General features: G+C 31.3%; 1 protein-coding gene and 1 pseudogene across 1 annotated transcript; one reads left to right on the forward strand and one right to left on the reverse strand.

The window, feature by feature from the left end:
- Window positions 1-790: 790 nt before the first annotated feature.
- LOC110272380 (protein ROLLING AND ERECT LEAF 2-like) lies at window positions 791-4407 on the reverse strand (annotated as a pseudogene).
- A 10835-nt stretch (window positions 4408-15242) lies between these two features.
- Window positions 15243-17099, forward strand: LOC107469186 (inactive glucose-1-phosphate adenylyltransferase small subunit 2, chloroplastic-like). Its single transcript, XM_052255563.1, has 5 exons — window positions 15243-15356; window positions 15447-15530; window positions 16290-16375; window positions 16691-16739; window positions 16880-17099. The coding sequence occupies exons 1-5, from the start codon at window positions 15243-15245 to the stop codon at window positions 16988-16990; spliced, it is 444 nt and encodes a 147-aa protein (XP_052111523.1). The 3' UTR covers window positions 16991-17099.
- Window positions 17100-23035: the final 5936 nt, after the last annotated feature.

Consider the following 23035-nt stretch of genomic DNA (forward strand, 5'->3'; position numbering starts at 1 on the left):
CCCTGCACCCATTTCCTCTGTTAATATCCTTTTCATTATCCATGGAGTTTAGGAAATCCTCTCCTTCTCCATGCTTGCACTCGAGTCTATGTTACACAGATACAAATACTAATTATGATGCTGAATACAAATTTATGGAAAGGAAAATCACAAATTTAAAAGTAGGTTACATTAATATACGTACTCAGTATTGAATACGATATAATAATACAGTATGATCCGTGCATACAATATTTGGAGTGCAAATAGGTTACAGGAGTCAAATTGTCCAATTCTTCTCCAGAATGAGGGTCGTTTAGGGGTTTCAAGATGATTGGAGTGCGACATGTCCCACGAACAAATAATTAGAAGTCGAAAAGGATATTCACTCTTGATTTTACTGTATTATTTTACTAAACCTCTTTAATAAACAACATTTTTAATGTTTTGAGAACAAAAATACATTTTTTTTGTGTGTGTGTATATATATATATTTGTTTTACCAAATAAATGTTATATTTGCAAAAATTTATAAAGAAAACCTAAAGAAAAGTTAAAACAACATCTAGGAAATAAAAATAATTACCAAAACTGCAAAAATCATTATACAATTTTATAATTTCAAAGCTCTAAAGTCTAAACACTGTCTGTAATTTCCTCTCACACACCAGGTAACAAGTAGTAGTTCACTAATAATTAACAGAAAAATTAATTTTTTAATTTTGTTCTTTCATGCTTTTTTTATTTTTATATTTTAGTATTTGGCACTAATATTTCATGAATGTACAACCCCATTCAAACAAACTGAGGATTAAAATTTCTCAGTCCTAACAAATTTGTAATTATGATAAGTAGCTTGAGTTGCCTGACTTTTTTGCTTAACATCTTCACACATCTTCAGTGATGCCTCGAAAAATTTAGTCATTTGAGTAAGAACCTTAGTTAGGCTCTCATGTATACTACACAAATGTGCATAGTCATTTTCACTAGTATCCTCAATACTATTATGTTTGCTCTTTGTTTCCTCATTGTTCAATTCACCACTTAAATTCTGTTTCTCTTGTAGTTCTTTATCTTCTTGTTGCTTCATGACACGGCACAGCTCGGATACAAAGACATTGATTGCGTGGCTTAGATCCTCGGCCGGCAATGCCTTCATCCTTGAAGACCAATCATGGCAGAGAACAAATATTGGAGGGGCGAGAACACGGCGAGGGGAGAGCGGCCACCTTCTATTCTTGGAACAATCACTTGGCTGTAATACGTAGTTTTGCAGCCATCCATTGAGAGATTCCACGTATGAGGACATAGACTTCTTTTTCTTTAACACCGGCATCCCAGTACACCCACACTCTCTCAAAGCAAATATCTAACTACACCTCACAACACTCTCTAATTAAAGAGTATAGAGGAAAAGAAAAATCAGATACAAGCTTAAAGTATTTCCGACTGGTGCAAAAACAAATGGAGAACTTAGCCTCATATTTATAGCCTAGACCACCCATTCCATTTGCTATCCTAAGCAATGTGGGACTAATTCAACCAAATCCTAACATGAGGTATGGCTGTTAATCCAATTATCGAAGCTTAGGCCAAAGCACTTGAATTCTTCTAGAAGTTGAGCTAGGATCTCTCTGCGAGCATCGACTTCTATGGTTCTTATTGAGCTTCTTGAATGATATGCCAAAGAAATTGTAATGAATTGAGCATGATGGCACTCAAGCATAGCCCTCCACATCTTAATTAATCTGCGATGCATGACTAACAATTTATGAGCTAATTAATACTAGTATTACTTGACTAATTATAAGTTACCGCATCATTGTCAAGTAATATAGAGTTCTTTTAGGCAAATTACACTAACATTACTTAAGATTTGATAAAATATTTGGTGACTCCTTTTTATTTGTTCAAATGACATTGATCTCTTTAAACTTTAATTTTTGGGAGAATTTAATGTTATATTCGCATAATGTTTAATGTTGTATTTTATAAAATATATAGGAAATAATATTTTGACCACCAATAAAAATTGTGTAATCTAGAAAAATTTTAGTTAGTCCATGTTAACTAATTTTAAGGTTTAGAGTTTATAATTTACAATGCAATATTAAGAATTTATAACTCAGGATTAGAATTTAAAATAAGTAAAATAGCTTTAAAAAAATAACTAATATTGGGTGAAAAAAATTACTTCGCTGCATTTCTTATTTTATGAATAAAGAAGAATTTAATTGAATTTCATCGAACTTAAGAAAAAAAACGTTTTCTTCAAACACTAAGTAAAGCTTCAAGTCCAAAACAACACAAGAATAAATGGAATATGAAGAATCATCACTTACCCTTGATTTAATTCCAAAAGTTGTGGAAGCGACTCTTGATCTCTCACTCTTTCAATCTGTTTGGATATTGTGTCAAAAGAATAAATAGCCACTATTATCCTTGAGTGCAGGTGCCTCACTACTGATATAGTTTTATCAATCACTCGAGTACTTTTATCTTTGGCAGATTGATGCCTTAGTTGCTCACATTTTCTATCATACTCCTTTATTGATGGATTCACTAGCCTGAAACATAGCTAAATTGATATCTTAGTTAAAAAATTGAAAAATATTTGTTCAACATATTGCGTATAAACACAATCTAGTATTAAATATAAACCTAACTGTATACATTTATTTAATAGTTAAATTTCTTTAGAAATTTTATTCATAGTATAATATTAGAGTTGCCTACTGAAAGCTTAAAATTTTATTGTTGTGACTAGTGACGGATCCAAAAATCTTATAAGGAGGGGCTGAAAATAAAAAATTAAAAGTGTCCTATTAAAATTAAAAGTTTTAATAAAAATTGTATATTTTAATATTATTTTTAACTAAAATTAATTTTAAAAAATTCATTTATATATCGGTTTTTTCTTTTGCATAAAATTCTAATTTTATTCTTATTATAATAGATATAACATAAATAATATGATTTTGTTTCTCTAATACTACCAACTAACCAACAAAATTCTGCAATTTGTGACATTAAATATGTAACTCGAATTAAGTAGCAAATTACCTTTAGTTTCAGAATATCCAACCATGATTTTGTTAACTTCTAAAAGCCTAGAAACTTCTCTACCAGATTCAAAAGCACGAAAGAATCTATGCTCAATTTTTTTTATGCTAGTAACAAAATCTTTAGCTTTGTGTGTGATGAACTGAGAAGGATCTTCTCTTTCAATGTGCACATTTTTCACATTGCTTGGTAACTCCATCTTCAAACCTTCAACTACTCTTAAAACAAATGATAATTGGTTATAGCAATTTACTGATGAACCCCTGCACCCATTTCCTCTGTTAATATCCTTTTCATTATCCATGGAGTTTAGAAAATCCTCTCCTTCTCCATGCTTGCACTCGAGTTTATGTTACACAGGTACAAATACTAATTATGATGCTGAATAAAATTTATGGAAAGGAAAATCACAAATTTAAAAATAGGTTACATTAATATACGTACTCAGTATTCAATACGATATAATAATAGTATGATCCGTGCATACAATATTTGTTTTTTTTTTTGAAAAAAAAATTATACTAAATAGACAAAAAAATGATATCAAATCAATCATTTATATAAAATATATATTAAAAATAAATTAAATAACTTAAATATTTATATCTAAATCTATAATAATGGATCTGGTGTGATTATTTATATACATATAGTATTTTTGAAATATATATATTATTTAATTCATCTCGAAAATAGCTAAATTTGTGGCACATAGAATTTTTTGAAAAAAAATCAATTTTTTAAAAAAAAATTAACATTAGTTTATTGAATTCAGCATGACGCAATATAATTTGATAGATAGGATCGATTCATGAAAAAATAGTCACAAATTTAAAATTTAAGATAGATCATACACGTAAACACAATACATGAGTAAATACCAAAGTATTTGTGCATTTTAAACTTAAACCTTAAAGGATTAAAGAAATTCGAAGAAGAAGCAGCACCATTCTCAATAGTAGAAAGTGAAGGTACCGAAAATTCACGATTCAAGTAACTGCCGTAACTGCAATTTTTGTTGATGCTAACAGTGAGACCAACATCTTCAGTGTCACGTGACCTCGTTGGATAACCCACGTGACTTCCATCTTCATCATGAGGACGTGATGGTGACGAAGAAGAAGAAGGGTAATTTGTTTCAGAAACAGAAACCGAACCCGATGGTGGCGAGTCTAATAACTGTGCCTGAGCGTAACGGCGAAGAGCAACGCCAATGTTTCGAAGAGAGTGAATGTAAGAAAGGTGCGAAGCAGAGAGAGCGTATCTTGAATCAATGGCTGAGTTTATGAGCCTCTTTCATTCCTTGCAGAGCCGCAAAGGTTCGTTATTTTTCTTCTTGTGATTTTTGAACATCACCTAACCCATCTCTGTTACGAGAAAGTTCGCAAATCACAACAGAGTTTGAATGGAACCTCTTTCACTGCATTCACCGAGAAACACTCCAAAACACACGTTGTTGTTTTTGTTCTTTTTCACTTCTTCTACATACAACAAATACTAGTTTAGAAGGGATAAAAAGCATTAATGACAACGAGGCATTGGTGAAATTGGTAATATAGTGGTGGGTTTTTTGTTTTCTACAAAAGAAAATATTGGAATCTAAAACTTTTTCTATTCCTAAGTAATTAGTCAAACACTTTTCTTTTGTTTTTCTCCCTGCTCCACTGATTTATTGATGGGTAGAAAGTAAAAAATACCCACTTATACTTGTTTGTGAACTTAATAGTTAAAAATTATTAGACTATAATTTAATTAAATATAATTAATTATACATAAATTTTTAGGGTTAACCACCAAAAATGCCTCCGAATTATTTAAACGTCGACAAAATTTACCCGAATTTTGTTATCGAAAAAAATGCTTTTAAATAATTCAAAAACGCAACAACAATATCCAACAGTAAATATATATTTCCAAAAAATACCTTAAAAATTGAATTTTGATGTAATTTTTTGCAAGCATGATTATAAAAATAAGATATTATTATACATAAAAATTGGTGATTTTTCGTTAAATATATATTTTTTATAATTTTTTTATTGACAACAAATAATACTTTTAAAAAATTACAAAACAATATATACATAACAAAAAGTCACCAAATTTTAAGAATAATAATATATCATTTTTATAATTATGCTTGTAAAAAATTACATCAAAATTCAATCTCTAATGTATTTTTTGAGAAATACATATTTAATGTTAGTTTTTTTGTAAGATTATCTAATATTAAATATGTATTTCTCAAAAAATACATTAGAGATTGAATTTTGATGCAATTTTTTTTAAGTATGATTAAAAAAATAAGATACTACTGCCTTTAAAATTTGGTAATTTTTCGTTAAGTATATATTTTTTGTAATTTTTTATTAACAACTAATAATACTTTTAAAAAATCACAAAAAAATATACCTAGAAAAAAATCACCAAATTTTAAAAATAATAATATCTCATTCTTTTAATTATGCTTATAAGAATTCACAGCAAAATTCAATCTCTAAGGCATTTTTTGAAAATATATATTTACTGTAGGTATTGTTGTTGTGTTTTTAAATTATTTAAAGACATTTTTATCGATAGTAAAATTCAGGGACATTTTTGTCAGCGTCTGAATAATTCGAGGACATTTTTGGTGGTTAACCCTAAATTTTTATTATTAATTAGTTATTTATTAAACAAAAATTTAGAATTTTAACAAAGTCCATTAAAAATCATTTATCTTTTGTAATTTTTATAGATCTTTTTGAAATTTACAATAGTTATTACTTTTTGTAAAATAAAATAAAAGTAGTTTTAATAAGTATAGACTATAATAATTGTGTAATCTCATTTTTGTGTATATAATAATTTATTAACAAACATCAAATTAAACTCATAAATATAAATATAGTTTAGATTTACAATTAATTAATTTTCAACTAGTTAACCTAAAAGATACCATAAGTTAAAAAAAAGCTATAATAAGTGTTTGATAAAATTATTTTTAAAATTTAAAATAATTTTAGTAGACAAAAATAAAAGAAGTAAGAAATAAATAAAGGTTTATATTAGATTTTTTATTTTAGCTTAAAAAAATACAAATTAATTTTAAAAAATACTTTCATAGATACTTTTAAAAATACTGTCTGTAACACCTTACCATACAAAGTCTTATACTTAAGTCATAATTCAGAGATGGCAAGGTATTACGACCTCTAAAATAAAAATTTAGTACGAATAGTATTGTGAAAAATGATTATAACTAGGAGCCTTTTTAAGAAAAAAAAAGGGGTAAACAAAAATCGTAACTCGAAAGCGCAACACTTCGATCGATAACGTAATGGACAAGGATAACCCAACGCGAGATTATATATATACAAAAGAGTGTCAAAAAGGAAATATCAAAACTCAAAATCCGGTTGCAAAGATAACCGGTCCGAGCATAGCAACATATATATACAAGCAAATAAAATAGGAAACCCCAAGGAAAACCCAAAGGGACACAAAAACAGAGAACCTATTTTCCAAAATCTCCTATAAGAGGAGTCATCACAGTTTGTATTATTCAATGAAGATAAAAGTATCTAAGAGAAATCATAAAATCAAAACAGAGTCTCGAGAATAAAGGATCTTTGCTAATCCAGAAGTCTCCAGCATGCTTCAGCGAGAAACCTCACGTCCTGCATCTGAAAACCACAAAATCCACATGGGTGAAAACCAGAGGTTTCCAGCATGGTAACAGCTTCCACATATATAACATATAATAATAGAGGAAAGTCGAAGGCAATCCTAGAACTTCCTCCAGATAAAATCAAAGCTTATAAACAAGCTAAACCATAAGGGCATCTGACTAAAGATTCTTCAGTCTAACTAATACTTCCTTTTCCAATTCCTTCAGACCTCCCAACCACCAGCAGGAGTATAATATAGCAAACACAGTTATATCAGACAAGAGATATACAAATAGGAACAAATAAGGCATTTAGACAAATAGCAAGTAATATGCAGTCAAATAGACAATCTCAATCAATTCACATAGTATGCATATGATGAATGCCTGTCCCTAATGGCTGATGATATCATCTGTCGGTTATAGAGCCAACCCGACAAGTTCTGGTAGCTAACCATTGGACTGTCCCTCTGTCGTGTCTCCCCAACTCGAGTTATACTCAATATAAACTTGATCATAATCATGATCCATATCCATCACCCTTACTGGTGAATATTTATGGGGGTGAGCTCATCCGGGGCTTTCACAGTGCCCGGCCACCCTAACGACATAGGATCAAAAGAGCTTCGAGTCTCAACCTGGAGTACGTGGTGGCTAGCCACTGCTTCCTCCCAGGGAAACTCTTATCTCCGATAGTGGAAGTGCAAACATTCACAATTCATTCAACAACATATATGCATTTATACTTAGCCATAATCATGGCTCCGCCGTAACACGGCAATAATCTAGCCATCCGGCTCACGGTTAAATCCATAACCAGCCAATTCATTAACAATCACGGCCCTTCGGCCCATGGCATAACAAGCACTTCCACCGCCATCCTCCGCATCTCACATAATCATCTTTGATCCTTATTGATCATTCATTTTTCCCTTGCTTCACTCGCAAGTGACTACATTCACTAGCTTCTTTCCTCACTGCTAGGCATATCTTAATGATTTAAGACACAAGTGGTGAGATCGGAGGCTTAGAAGTATGAAATTTGGCTTTTAAAACTCAAAAATCAACTTTAGGATGAAAACAGGGCCATGCGTACACGTGCTCCACGCGCACACGTAGATGGCCACAAAGCTCATCGACGTACAAGCATCATACACGCGGACGCGTGGATTGAAAAATAGCCAAACAACGCATACGCATCAGCCACGCGTACGCGTGGGTGCGTTTGTGCCCCAGGCACAAAACTGGCATAACTCTAGCACAACTCTCGGGAAAATGGCTGGGAATTGGGTGCATCACATCGACACGCCACGCGCACGCGCATGCCACGCGCACGCGTGGATGGTGCCTTTTTGAAAAACGGCGCGTACGCGCCAAGTGCGCCAACGCGCGGAGGGTCATTCTGCTAAAATATTTCTAATTTAAAAGCTGCAGAATTTACAGATTCAACCCCCAATCTTCCGACGGACATAACTTTCTCATTTTAAATCGTTTTCCGCCCGTTCTTCTAACGGCATGGACATTCCGGATCCAATTTCATTTCTAAACAAGTTTGGTACAAAACGGGGATCCGTAGTCCAAGTTATGTCCCGTCAAAGTATGCCCAAAAAACCTTGTTTTCATACAAAACCACAAGGTGCCATTTTCAAAACAAGTCATTTTTAACTCCTTTCAAAATCAACCAAAACATGCCAATTTCAACCCTTTTTGAAATCAGTCAAAATGTACCAAAATCAATATCAAGCCTCCTCAACTCACACATCAACACTTCACCACGATTCGCAAAACATCATCCCACTAATTTAATACTTCTCAATCAAATGGCTAAGAGACAAACATATAAACATGTCATACATACTTTCTCATCCCAATTTCCAGTGATACCACTTCCACTTAACCATCATTATACATACTCAATATCATACTCACCATCAACATGGTGTCACCCTCAATTCAACTTCAATTACTCATCAAGCATATATCACAATATGCATATTTCTCATACATCATACCATCAAGGCATCAATAATCATCATCACATATATGACCACATCATATATCTCAACCATTCAACAACATCAACAATTCAATGCCTATTTTAGGGCCTCTAGCCTAAGTATTTCCTACCACATTACATATTAGATATGAGAAACCGAGACCATACCTTAGCCGATTTTCCAAACTTAACCGAAGCACTTCTAAATCACTTGTCCACAAGCTCTCAAGGTCTCAACACCTCTAAAAATATATTTTATCACACAAAACCCTCTCCCAAGCTTTCCAAAATCACCAATCAAGCTCCAATATTTACACATACACAACATAAGCCACAATCATCATACCCATACACAATATGTCAATACCCAAACATCATAGAACAACAAATTAGACTAGAGTTGAGAATCTTACCACACCCAAGGTTCAAGAAGACAAGATTAATCTTCTCCTTCAAGAGATTTGGGTCCTATAATATCAAAGAGCCCAAAATCTCAATATTTTTGCTCATGAAACTCGAAAAAAAGGCCGAAAATTCAAAGAGCAAAACGTGACTTATCTCAAGATTGATTATATGGGTTTTGTAGAGCTCTCCGCGGTGAACGCGTGGCTACAAACGGTGCGGCAATCGGAGTTTTAGATCAAAAGTTATGGTGGTTTGAAGATCAAGTGAGAGATAGAAGTTTGAGAGAGCGTTCTTCCCCTCCCTTACTCCATTTCAGTGTGTTTGAGTGTGTTGTAAGGAGAGAGAGTGCTGAAATGAGTGTTTTAGGGTTTAGTTATGTTGGGGCAAGGACCCACTTTGGGTCCGGTTGGCCCGGTTTGGTCTGTTCGGTCCAATCCTGGTCCGATTTCTATAAAATTGGTACCGAAATTCTCGTCTCAATCTCCTCTATCATATTAAGGCATAAAAATCACATTTTGACTTTCTAAAATAAATTCTCATTTATGAATTAATTAGCCATTAATTAATCGGATCTTCCACTGTCAACTCTTAAAAACTAAAAATACATGCACATAAATTTTTATTTTACCAAATACAAGACATTAACTTATGTGCTTAAAAAGGTTCAAACACTTCCAATAAACTTTATCAAACACATTCTAAGTGTGTTGATTTCGTTGGTTAAGACTCAATATGATCTAAGAAATATACGGGTAAGCAAGCCATTTTAGTGTTGCTGTATTATAACATATATGAATCAAATTAGTTCATTAACACAAGTCAAGTTAGTCTTTCAAAACATTATCAAAAATATTGACTGGTATTTGTTATAATACAAACTAGAGTATATACCTATACGAGGTGCAGAAAATATTTATTTAATTTATGTTTTGTTAGTCTTTTTTTAATTTAATTTTTTATTATTTAATTTATATAAAAATTATTAAAAATTCTAACTCATCTTTTTAATCATTCTCCTAATTTTTAAATAGAGTTTTATATTTTTTAAATTTTTATTCATCTAAGTATTAAAAGAATAATTAAAAAAGTAAATTAAGTCTCTTAATTATTAGTCATATTTTATTATTCTAAATTAATATTATTTGTAAATTTTATTTTTTTAATGAATATTTGACTAATTTATTCAAATCATGAAGTGTACATATTTTATTTGAAAATTATATTAATTAAAGTTGATACACAATATAAGAAAGAAATCAATTAAATTTATTAGAATAGGGAGTACGTACTCCTCATCTAGCGCCTGACGCTCTGCTAGAGTTTCACTGCGCCGCCTCCATGATTACACCTTTCTTTGTCTTTTCTTCGTCAAACTCTTTTCCATCTTCTTCTATTTTTTATTTTTTTCTTAATTTCTTTTCCACTTAGCTCCCTAATTTTTCGTTTTCTCTCCCAATTCATTGCTCTTTTAATTCATTCCGTTTCTAATTCACTCATTCCATATATCTTATGTCTCTTTGGAATCATTGAATACCAATTCTGATTTTCTCTACACCATGAGCAACAAATCAGAGACTCAGAACCCTCATATAATTGCTATGACGGTGGAGGGTGCTAGCCTTCAAGTGGCACCCAAAGAAATATGAAACTGCTCTCGTGGAATTGTCGGGGTTTGGGGAGACCCCTGACAATCCACAATCTTAAAGGGATTTGCAAATCCTACTCCACCGAGGTTGGTTTTATCTGTGAAACAAAAAATCAATCTCAAAAAGTTGAAGGAAAACTAAGATCTTGTGGTTTCAAGGAATGGTTTATTGTAGATTCGGATGGATTATCAGGGGGTTTGGCAATGGCATGGAGGGATGATTGCACTGTTCAGATTTTACAACATGGTAGATTTTTCATTGCGGCATCAGTTCTGACAGCTGGTTCTAATGATCCCTATGGTGTTCTAGGAGTTTATCTCAGTTCAAATGATCAACATAGAATGGCTCAATTTGCTGAATTAACTTCAGTCACCCAACAGTTCGATGGTAAGGTTGTGTTAATGGGGGATTTTAATGCCATTTCTAATCAATTGGAGAAAGAAGGTGGAGGTGCTAAATCTCTTTCTTCTATTGAAACCTTTAATAGTTTTATTGATGATAATTCCCTGATTGATATTGGTATGGTCGGAAGACCATTCACTTGGTCAAATAGACGGATGGATGATGAGTTGATACAGGAAAGACTGGACCGATTCCTGGTAGGAGTTGATTGGCAGCAACTCTATCCCAATGCAACGGTTCTTAGACTATCAGAATCAGGCTCAGATCATGCCCCTCTTCTCCTAGACTCTAATCCAAGAACTGAGAGATCTAAACGCCGATTCAAATTCCAAGAAAGATGGTGTTCCAATGATGAAATAAGGCAGATTGTTAGAGAGGTTTGGCATGAACAGATTGATGGCTCAGCCATGTATATCCTAGCTCAAAAAATAAAGCGTTGTCGGCATAAGATTGTCAAATGGCAGCAAGAACACAAATCTAATTCGAAGGTGGAGATTGATTTACTACAGTCGGAATTAGAGGAACTTCGTTTAGCAGGAATTCATGGAGGCGACATCATTTCAGAAATAGAGGACAAACTTGAAAAAGCATTGCAAAATGAGGAATCTTATTGGAAAGATAAGTCTAGAGTCAAATGGCTCAAATCTGGTGATCAGAATACAGCTTTCTTCCATCAGAAATTTAGAAATTGAACCCGAAGGAATAGAATTTGGCAACTAACTGGCAATGATGGTGAAGTGGCATTCATCCTCAAAGTGCTCCAGGAGATGATGGTATGACTAGCAAAATTTTTTCAAAGCTTCTGGAACATACTTAGTGGTGATGTGTTTCGAGCAGTTAAGAGCTTCTTTTCTGGGGGCAGAATCTTGAAGGGTTTTAACCACACTCAGATCTGTCTTATTCCCAAGATTTCTGATGCTAAAGATATGACTCAGGTAAGACCCATAAGCCTATCTTTAGTCTTTTACAAGATTATCTCCAAAGTATTTGTACATAGGCTTCAGAGTATGATGAATAGACTAATTAGCCCTACGCAGAGTACTTTTATTAAAGGCAGATTAATCTCTGATAATATCCTAATTGCTCACGAGTGTATGCATTACTTGAAGAACAAAAAAAGGGGTCTCGAAAATGAAATGGCGCTAAAATTAGATATGAGTAAGGCATATGATAGGGTGGAATGGCACTTTCTTTGTTTTATATTGGAGAAGTTTGGTTTTGACTCTCGATGGATCATGTGGATTCGAGAATTAGTGACAACTGTTTCTTATTCTGTTATTGTGGAAGGACAACCTTATGGTTTCTTCAAACCAAATAGAGGTATTCGACAAGGAGATCCTCTATCCCCCTATCTTTTTTTTTGTGCAGAAGGTCTCTCCTTCTTGCTACACAAGGCAGAACAAAACAGACTAATTCAGGGTCTTCAGATACATAGGCAATGTCCCAAGGTCAACCACCTCCTCTTTGCTGATGATTCCATCTTATTCTGTAAGGCTAATCCTGAAGCATGTTCAAAATTTCATCTTATTCTGTAAGGCAAATCCTGAAGCATGTTCAAACATCATGCATTTATTGAATTCAATCAGTGGCCAAAGGGTAAATCTTAATAAATCTGCTATGTTCTTTAGCCACAACATTCCCTCCATTACTCGTACACTACTGGCTAACTCTATGAATATTAATCATATTGGGGCTCAGGATAAATACCTTGGTTTGCCTTCTACAGTCTCTAAATCGAAAAAGGCTTCTTTTAGTATGATCAAAGAAAAGGTTCGAAAAAGAATCCAAGGGTGGAAGCACAATCTTCTTTCGTCAGGTGGTAGACACGTATTGCTTAAGGCAGTGGGAGAAGCTATTCCTATTTATACATTGTCTTGCTTCAAGTTGCCTAATGGTTTAATTTCAAAAATTCACTCTCTACTTTCTCAGTTCTGGTGGGGACAAAAAGGTTCTGAAAGGAGGATGGCTTGGATTAGCTGGGACACTATGACTCGCCCACGAAAAGAAGGAGGCCTTGGATTTAAAGATCTCAGAATCCAAAATCTGGCACTTTTAGGCAAACAGTTTTGGCGACTTGTAACACAACCTACTTCCTTATTGTCCAAAATCTTAAGAGGTAAATACTTTAGCAATGGTAATGCTATAACGGCAGAAATTGGAGTCTTACCTTCTTGGGGATGGTAGAAATTGGAGTCCTACCTTCTTGGGGATGGAGGAGCATACTGGAAGGCCGAAAGATTGTTGAAAAAGGTCTTAATTGGGCTGTGGGTACTGGTGAGAATATCCGAACCTTTGAGGATCCATGGCTGCCTCCTCTGTATCCTTTAATGATTTCTGACATGCCGAATAGACAGGCTATTTCTGAGTTGTTTCCAAGAGTTAAAGATCTAATTACTGAAGATAGAAATTGGAATCAGAATCTCATTCAAGAACTATTTCCCCAAGACGTTGCAAACAGGATTTTGTCAGTTAAAATTCAGCAGAGTAGGGACAAATTGCAATGGGATTTGAACAAATCCAAGCAATATGATACAGCTTCAAGTTACAGAATTGGCTATTTATTTTACCATCCGCCTCTGGAGCTTTGCCCTAATTATATGCAACAGAAAAAGCCATGGATTGATCTATGGAAGTTGAACTTGCCTCACAAAATTAAGCTATTTATCTGGAAAGCTCTCCATGGCCGACTTCCGGTTCTTGCTTAGATTCATCACCACATCCCATCTATATCACCAATATGCCCTTGCTGTCATGAAGCAACGGAAACAGTCACTCATTGTTTGATCGATTGCTCTAGAATTAAAGACGTATGGTCTCAGAGTTATCTTCGTGACTGTCTTCCCCCTCAGAGTTCTAACGACTTTTGGACATGGTGGACTGCATCAATAGAGATACTTAACCCATTAAAGAATGCTGACCGTAATCCTCAATTGCTTGCCATCATTTGCTGGAACTGCTGGAAAGCTCGCAACCAGTTGATTTTTGAAGGTTCTACTTCAATGCCATCTGCCATTCTAGCAAGCTCTATCAAGTTGCTCCGTGAAAGCAAGCTCTGTCAAGTTGCTTCGTGAAATCCAAAGAACTCCCAGTTTAGGTCGTCATCTCACTACAAAATTCTTATTTGTTTGTGGAAGTTTTTTAGTGGGAATTATTATAAACCTCCATAATATATTTTAATAGTGACAATTTGTAAAACCTCCCTAAATTATTGATAATAACCCCCACAGCCCAATTAATACTAAAAAAAATTTCTAGCCCAAATAATATTAGCCCATAACAAAAATTGAAAAAAAAATAACAGTTAGAAGAGGACTTCGAGCGAGAAAGAGAGAGGGAGAGGGACGATTCATTGCCGCCGCCGTCTCCTCCGTCAAGCGTTGCCGGTGGAGTTATGAATGGAGATCGTGGAGCCTCTGAATTTTCGTTGACCTCTCAGAGTGACGATTTGATTCATATTGTTGAGGTAATGCTTTAAATCTTTTGCTTCTTTGTCGTCTTCCACCGCGGGTTGTGCCGCTGGTTCTGCTGTTCCTCCGGCGGCTTGAAGCACTCAGAGTGCGATTTCGGCGCGGATTCGGTGGTGCTAACTGAGGAGATCAAGAAGGTGAGCTAGCGAGTCTCTGTAAGCTTCGATTGAAGCTACGTTCAAAACTATCAGATATCGTAGAACTGATTTCATGTCATGTGGAGTCATTATAATGAGGATTTGTTCCTAATTTTTTCTCGTTCTTTGCTTTCTTCAATTCTTCAATTTTTTTCAAAGATATTAGATTTTGTGATAATTTAATGATATAATTTTGGCGAAATTATACACAAATTCTGCTTCTTATGTTTTAATGTACTCTTCTCTTTGTAAATTTTTCAGGTCAAGGCAGAGGATTTGACATAGATTGTAAATTTTTTAGGTTAAGGTAGAGGATTTGATATAGATTTAGTTAACAAGGTCTACATTCTTACTCAGTTCAACTCAGCTTCACTCAACAGGCATATTGCACGTGCGTACAACTCTGGCACTGGTGTCACCTTTGGAGATGGCTATGTTGAGGTATACTTGATGGATTCTGTGTTGAAGAACTATACTTGTAATTACTCAAGACTAAGAATGCTTGTATTTATTATTTCAAGTTCTTGCTGCCACTCAAACTCCAGGGAGGCAGGTAAAAAATGGTTTCAGGGTACTGCTGATGCCGTGAGGCAGTTCCACTGGCTCTTTGAGGTATAATAATTCTATAGAAATTAGAGTAGTTACATAATCTACACTTGAACTTTTTAATCCAAGTTATGTTGTTTAACTATGATGCTGTAGGATCCTAGAAGCAAGGATATTGAGGATGTTCTGATTCTTTCTGGGGATCATCTCTACCAAATGGACTATGTGGACTTTGTTCAAGTAAGGCACCGTTTCGTCCAATCAATAGTTCTTCCTTTCCTCCTTCAATACTGTTGATGCATTCAAATTTGACATGTTCTGACTCATCTTCATATCCAGAATCATTGTGAGAGTGGTGCAGATATTACTCTTTCTTGTCTCCCCATGGATGACAGGTAGGTTGGGTTAATGGTTTTCGAATCTGTTTCTAGTATACATAATCACATGATGTATATCTTGAAATACTCTGTCATCTTTCTCTGAATGAGAAACTAGCTCTTTTATCAGTCTAAATGAATAAATGATTCAATAATGTTTGTCACATATTATTGTTTAAAACTCTCTTCATATGTGACAGTCGTGCCTCTGATTTTGGTCCCTCTGATTTTGGTCTATTGAAGATAAATGATAAAGGAAGGATTCTCTCATTCAGTGAAAAGCCCAAAGGAGAAGACCTAAAAACAATGGTAATAACTCATGTTTGTGCTGCTTCTTACCTATGTTCACCCTATGAACATTGATACTGTAGACAGATCAGTATACACTGTATACTAACTGTTCAGTGATTTTTTTTTCCTTTCTGTTTTTATATCCTTTGTTGTATCTATGCTTCTGGATTATGTATATGAGAGGTCAATTATGGATTTTTGATCCAATTTGTATTAGGTGTTTGGCTATAAGCTTTACTTGAATCACTAATTTCACAGAAACATCTTTTTACCTCTATGCCGTGTTTTTACTTTTACCTATTATTAATTTATTATTCCTTCTTGATTACAGTCCAACATGAGAATATTGGTTACTGGAGGAGCTAGATTTATTGGGTCTCACCTGGTTGACAGATTGATGGAAAATGAAAAAATGAGGTCAGCATTAATATTTTTAGTCCAAAATCCCACTCAAAATCATGCAATTCTATGTTGGACCAAAGACTACTGCTGTGTGTGAAAGTGTTTCTAGAAGTTATTGAACAGAACAAATAAAAAATATTAGTTAATTAATATAATATAATATAATAAAAATTCTTTTGGACCATATGTATATTATTAACTACGCACTTGAATTTTGAATGGGAAAGAAAAAGGTTCAATGGTCAAAATAAGCAACCTTTGGACCAAAGTAAGAATTAACACTTAATTTTGCTTTTGATCAAGATTCTAATTTTGTTGTGTGTAAACCAGGATGCCGTGGTCTCTCGAAATTGACTGTCTACTTTGTTTCTCTCTGAAGGTAATTATTCTTTTGTTTCTGTTTTTTAATGATACTATTATGGCTTTTATTTTTTCTATTTTGTTGCATTGATATTTACCATTATAAACATATAGCCTCTTATTTCAATGTGTACTCTGCTCTTTCTTAATTTTTTGAAGAGTGAGAAGAATCTACTTGCAATGAGGGGAAGAGTTTTGGTACGGGATCTCAGATTAATGACAAGGGACATAAGGATGAGGTGTGCATTTTTGTTGTTTTTATTATTCTAAATGCAATGGTTGTTCTATGACAGTTCTTACATGTTTAAGGGATTATGGAATAAGGAATATATATTGGCATGTAGTTTATTTTTCATACAATAGGAAATGCTTCAAGATAAGTCGCTGAAGCTGTTAGCTGGTGTATGCTTTTTCTTTCTACTAAGCTTGCAATTAGAGTTATTTCTAGTTTTTGGATAATGGAGAGCATGTTTTATAGATAAAATTATTAGTGAAAACTAATTGACAATAGCCAGAGTTAGGACTTCAAGTTTGCTGTTGCATTTTTTTTTTAAATTTGAGAATATGTAAATGAGATGAGATTAATGAATAATTTAAAATTAAAAATAAATAAATAATTACAAGGTTTGTGGAGGTTTGAAAATCTCACAAAATACATAATTTTTTTTAAATTAAAAATTAATTTATGGAGGTTTTAAATTGCCACAAAAATGATTTAAAACTGTCACAAAAAGCTAATATAAAACCCCCACTAAACACATACAAAACCTCCACTGAATAGATTGTGGGGGTTTTTAAAAACCCCCACAAAAGACCTCGTGGCACCTCAAATTTTGGGGGTTTTAGAAACCTCCACAAACCATTTGGTGGGGGTTATAAACATCCACAAATAAGAAAAAAAACTGCCACAAATAAACAAAATTCTTGTAGTGTCTCCATGAGACAAGCTCTTAGGTGCATTCAATTTGATTTATCATGATTTCTTCTTTAAGATTTTTTTCGTTTTTCGACCACACACCGTTGGATGAATACCTTCAGTGAAGTGTTTTTGGGAAATCCCCACCTTTTATTATGCTGTCCTGCTTTTGGACATCTTTGTATTTCATTTTTTAATAATTAATGAAATATAACCTATTATCTTTGGAAAAAAAATAAATTTATTAGAATAATTTATATTAATAGAATTTTAGTTATTAAATATTAATTTTCGTATAATTCTAAAGAAAATACTTTTCTAAAATACTGTGGGAAGAAAAGAGGTATGCACCTTGGTACTAAAACGCATCACGTCAACATTTTTGACACTAAAATCCTATCTAATATAATGATATTATTTTTAGGTTTTATTTTTTAATAAATATTTGACTAATTAATTTAAACAATGAGATATATATATTTTATTTACAAATCATATTAATTAAGATTGATACAAACAATAAAAGATATATAAATTAGATTTATTAGAATGATTGATAATTATTAAATTTTAGTCGTTAAATATCAATTTTTATAGAAGTCCAAATTAAAAAATGTTTTTCCTAAAATATTTTTAGAAAAGAGAAATTAAATATGCATAATGAGTAATGACATTAGAAACGTGACGTTGGTATTTTAAGTGTCAGAATGCTATCTATTATAAAATAATATCACGATGTTATTTGTAAATTTTATTTTTTAAAGGATATTTAAATAATTAATTCAAATAATGAGATTCATATATTTTATTTGTATATCATGTTAAATTATTAATTAAGGTTGATACACAACAAAAAAAATATAAATTAGATTTATTAGAATTTATGATACACATATATTAATATAGACACAAAACATAATACGATATAAGACACACGGATAACAAATTTTAAATTTTTATAAAATACAAGGACATGATATATATATAAATACAAAATATTTTTTAGATAAATTAATATGATATTTTGATATTTTATTGATATTAAAATATAAATTAATTTTTTAACTATTTTAGGAGATGGGTGAAAAGTGTTTGAAAGGAGGTGCGGGAGCGTGATGATCGACAAACGACCAGGATGGGCCGCGTGGCACGGAGAGAGGGGGAGATGCCGTCGCGGCAACAGAGGAGAGGAAGATTGTAGTCACGCCGTTTTTGTGCAAGGAGATAGGCGTCGCGACAAGAAGTGTTTGGAAGAGGAAGCGCAAGTGTGCGACAGCAAGACTACCGGCAAAGGATCAGGAGGAGGGAGCCAACAGCACAAAAAGTGAGGAGGAGGCGACGTCGCGATAGTGAAGGAGATAGAAATCAAGTTCTCAGAACTTTGTAGGTTGGAGTAGTAGTGCATGTATTTTTTTTTTTAACGAAAAAATAAATTTATTTTAATTTTAAAATCAAATTTATAACTAATTGATTAGAATTGATTCCATCCTAATTATTTACTTATGTTTTTTCTGATCAAATACAAAAGCTTTAATTAAGTGATCTAATAACGTTAATATTCACTTTAGGATATATCGTGAATCGTTTTATTAGTTGGTACAAATATTGTCATTATTATCATTATACTGTCTTACAAGTTACAACAGGTAATATTTTAGTCCAAAAATACTAATACTAATATAATGTGTTTTAGTATTATTATAGATACTTCTTTTCTTTTTTTTAAAAAATATTTTAGAAAAGTATCTTTTTATAATTATATGAAAATTAACATGTAATAATTAAAATTCGACTAATCGTAAATCATTTTAATCTATAAAACACATATATTTTGATAAATTGTCGTGTTCACATGTTGAATACATTTCAGACACGACACTCTTCAATCTTTATGTGATGAAAAAATTAAAAAAAAAATTCTGGACATGTTTGTACATATATAAATACTATTATGTATTAATGTGTTCAGATTTTTTTAATAGTTTTGGATGTTTCTTTTTTTTTATATTTTGAATGATTTTTTAATAGTTTTAACTATTTTATTTTTAATTTTTGAATGTTCTTTTTTCAATATTTTAGATGTCTCATTTTATTATGTTTTAGATTTTTTAAAATAATTTTGAATATCTTTTATTTTTCATATTTTGAATGCTTCTTTTTGTTATATTTCAGATTTTTTTATTAGGTTTTGCATATCCTTTTTACAATAACATTCTTCTTCTTTTTTTTGTAGATTTTGAATGATTCTTTTTATTTGTTTTGGATATTTCTTTTTCTTAAGTTTTGGATATGTCTTTTTTATATGTTTTGGATGTTTTGTGTTTTTTTTAGATTTTGAATTATTTTTTTAAAAGTTTTAGTTGTTTTTTTAGCTTTTGGATGTTTTTCTAATATTTTTAAATTTTTTGTTTTGTTAGGTTTTGAATTTTTTTAAGAGAAAGTCTAAGACCAGCACTTAAGCAAAAGAAAAGTGAATAATCTCACACTATAGAATAAAATAAAAACACTAATAATAACTAATTTGATGGCTACACATCACAAAATTTATTGGTTTCTAGCACTTTTTTTTTAAATGATTTTAAATCTCTTTTTTATTAAATTTTAGATGTTTTTATTACGTTTTGAATGTTTTTTTTTTTAATTTTAGATATTTTCTAAAAATAATTAAAAAAGTTACTAATTAACTGCCATTAACTACCATCCTTATTAGTTACTTAACAAAGATGGTTCTAAAATCTTCTACCATCCATAAATCACTACTTCAGTGTATTCAATTTAAATTAGTCAAATTCGGACAATAAATATATAAAATGTTTGTAATTAAAAAAAAGTCCAAATTGAACATGGAAATGCCATCAATATGACTTATAGTCGGTTACCTAAATTTTGCAAGTTTTTTATACAAATAAATATATAAAAATAATTATTTTTTTAATACGCACCAAAAAAAATAATTATCAAAATATGCAAAACTATTTTATTAATGACCTTACAAAATAAAAATGCACACCAATTCTTTTATGAGGCATGCAAAATAGATAAAGCACGCTGACTTTTTGACCGTACACAAAATGGAGTGCATGCATAATAAAATCGATGGCCATTTTTCACTTGAAATACATGTAGGGGTGATAATATGTATCTTATTCGCAGGTATCTAATTTAACTCCATTCGATCTAGTAGAATTGTTAATCCGATTCATAACGTGTAGAATAGAATGTGGATAGAATTTTCGTACGGATTAAGTAGGGTGCGGGTTGAGTTTCAACTCTACCCGATCAACTCGCACTCTATATATATTTATGTTATATACTTATATAAAAATATGTTTTAAATGGATGTTGAATCAAGACTTTTCACAAAATGCAAAAGATCCTTAATCACTAAAAGAAAATCATTAATTAATAATTTAATATTTTTTTACATAAAAATCAGTTCTATCTTAAATTATCCTCAAATTATATAATAATATATATTTTTTGTAACTCGCAGGTAGGATCGAATATCTGCAGATTAAAAGCAAGTAGGGTTAGGGTTGAGATATTCTCAACCCGCGGACAAGGTAGAGTTGAGTTTATATAAAAATTTTAACCCGCGAATAGAATTAGGGTTGAATCCAAATCCTATCCTACCCTACTCATTGCCATACACACATGAAATAGACAATATAATAATAATAATAATAATAATAATAATAATAATAATAAAGACAAATAAAAATTATAATAACATTAATATTAAATAATTATAACTACAATAATAATAATAACATTGATAAATAATAATAATATTTAAATTATAACAAAATAAAATATCATTACAAATAGATTGATCTTTTTTATTAAAATATGTAAAAATATGATGCTCATCTACTCAATTAAAATTTTTTTCCACATTTATTCCACTCATTTTTCAATATCCTTCCCATTTATCAAATTACTCTAATCTTAAAATTTTTTAAAAATAGTGAATTTTTATTATTTTATTTTATTTTTAATCTTTTATTTTTAAAATTTAATAAATAAATAAAAAGTGAAAATAAAAATAACATTTTATTTTTTCAGTATTTAATTTATATTTATTTTTTAATATTTTTTATTTTTAAGATCTTATAAAAGTCGGTGAAAATACTAACGATAATGATTAATTAAATAATATGTTCACTTACATATCTTGGTAGATTAGGGTGCATTTTTATTTCTATTTTGCGAACCTCAATAATAAAATAACTGCATATCTTGATGACTATTTTTCTATTATTTAGAGAAATAATATGTTTATATTTTGATTTGTATTAAAAAAAAAGCAAATTTTGTATATTACAGTATGACCAAAATAAGAGAGAGTGATAAAATATTAGCTAGTAGCTAGAAACAGCCAAAAAATAATTAGAGAAAAAATGTGAATATGTTTCGACTGCAATGGAGAAAAATGAGTGTGTCAGTGACGAATAATTTATTTATTATTTTTGTAGTACAGTGGGTAGTGGCAGAGAGAAAGCCTAGTGATGTATGCGTCTCATAATTTAGTTAGTTTATTCCATGTTACTTAAAAGTTAGAAAATAAATTGAAAATTAAAAAAAAAAGAGATGTAATTTAATAATTAGACTCTAGGCTTACCAATTTAAAACAAGGGTATGGACGTAAAAGCGAAAATTGAAGTAAAGTGCACTCTACACACAAAGGGCCAACAAAAGTTTAAAGGTTAACTAGAGAATGTATAATTACATTCATCATATTTTGATGGGATACATTCATCACATGATATTTTTAAGGGAGCTACTCAAATGAAGATGCAAAAAACATCTTTATATGAAGATGCTTTGTATAAAAGTGTGATTTATTGATTTGGCCACACTTTAAATAAAAACAACACTTTCATAACATATCAAAATCTAACTCTACAATCCATCATCCAAGGGTCAAAAAGAAAAATCATCATATGAAGATAATTATAATATCTTCATGGGAGTACCCACCTATTTCTAATACTAGCATAAAAGCCCATAAAATGCAGGGTTCACAAGATTCAAAACACCACCTGAATTAAAGAATTGTTATAATAACTATGAAAATCATGATCTACAAAAATTAGTGAATATATAAACTTATATTTCTAAAAAATTATAGATAACATTAAGATAAAATAAAAACAATGAAAATAAACTTATATTTCTACTAACATAAATTTAAATAAAATTATTATTAAAAAAACAAAAGATTATCAGCAACAAAAATTTTCACAGCATCAACATTTTATTTTTTCAATAAGTTATTGGTATTTTTTACCTCAAAATATAAATATTAATAAAAAATATTTTTTTGTAATTAAATAAAATATTTAAAATATCAAAGCTAATAAAAACAAAAATTTAAATTTTTTGTTTTAGATCAAAGT

Source organism: Arachis duranensis, chromosome 10, assembly GCF_000817695.3.
Source record: "Arachis duranensis cultivar V14167 chromosome 10, aradu.V14167.gnm2.J7QH, whole genome shotgun sequence".
Lineage (NCBI taxonomy): Eukaryota > Viridiplantae > Streptophyta > Magnoliopsida > Fabales > Fabaceae > Arachis > Arachis duranensis.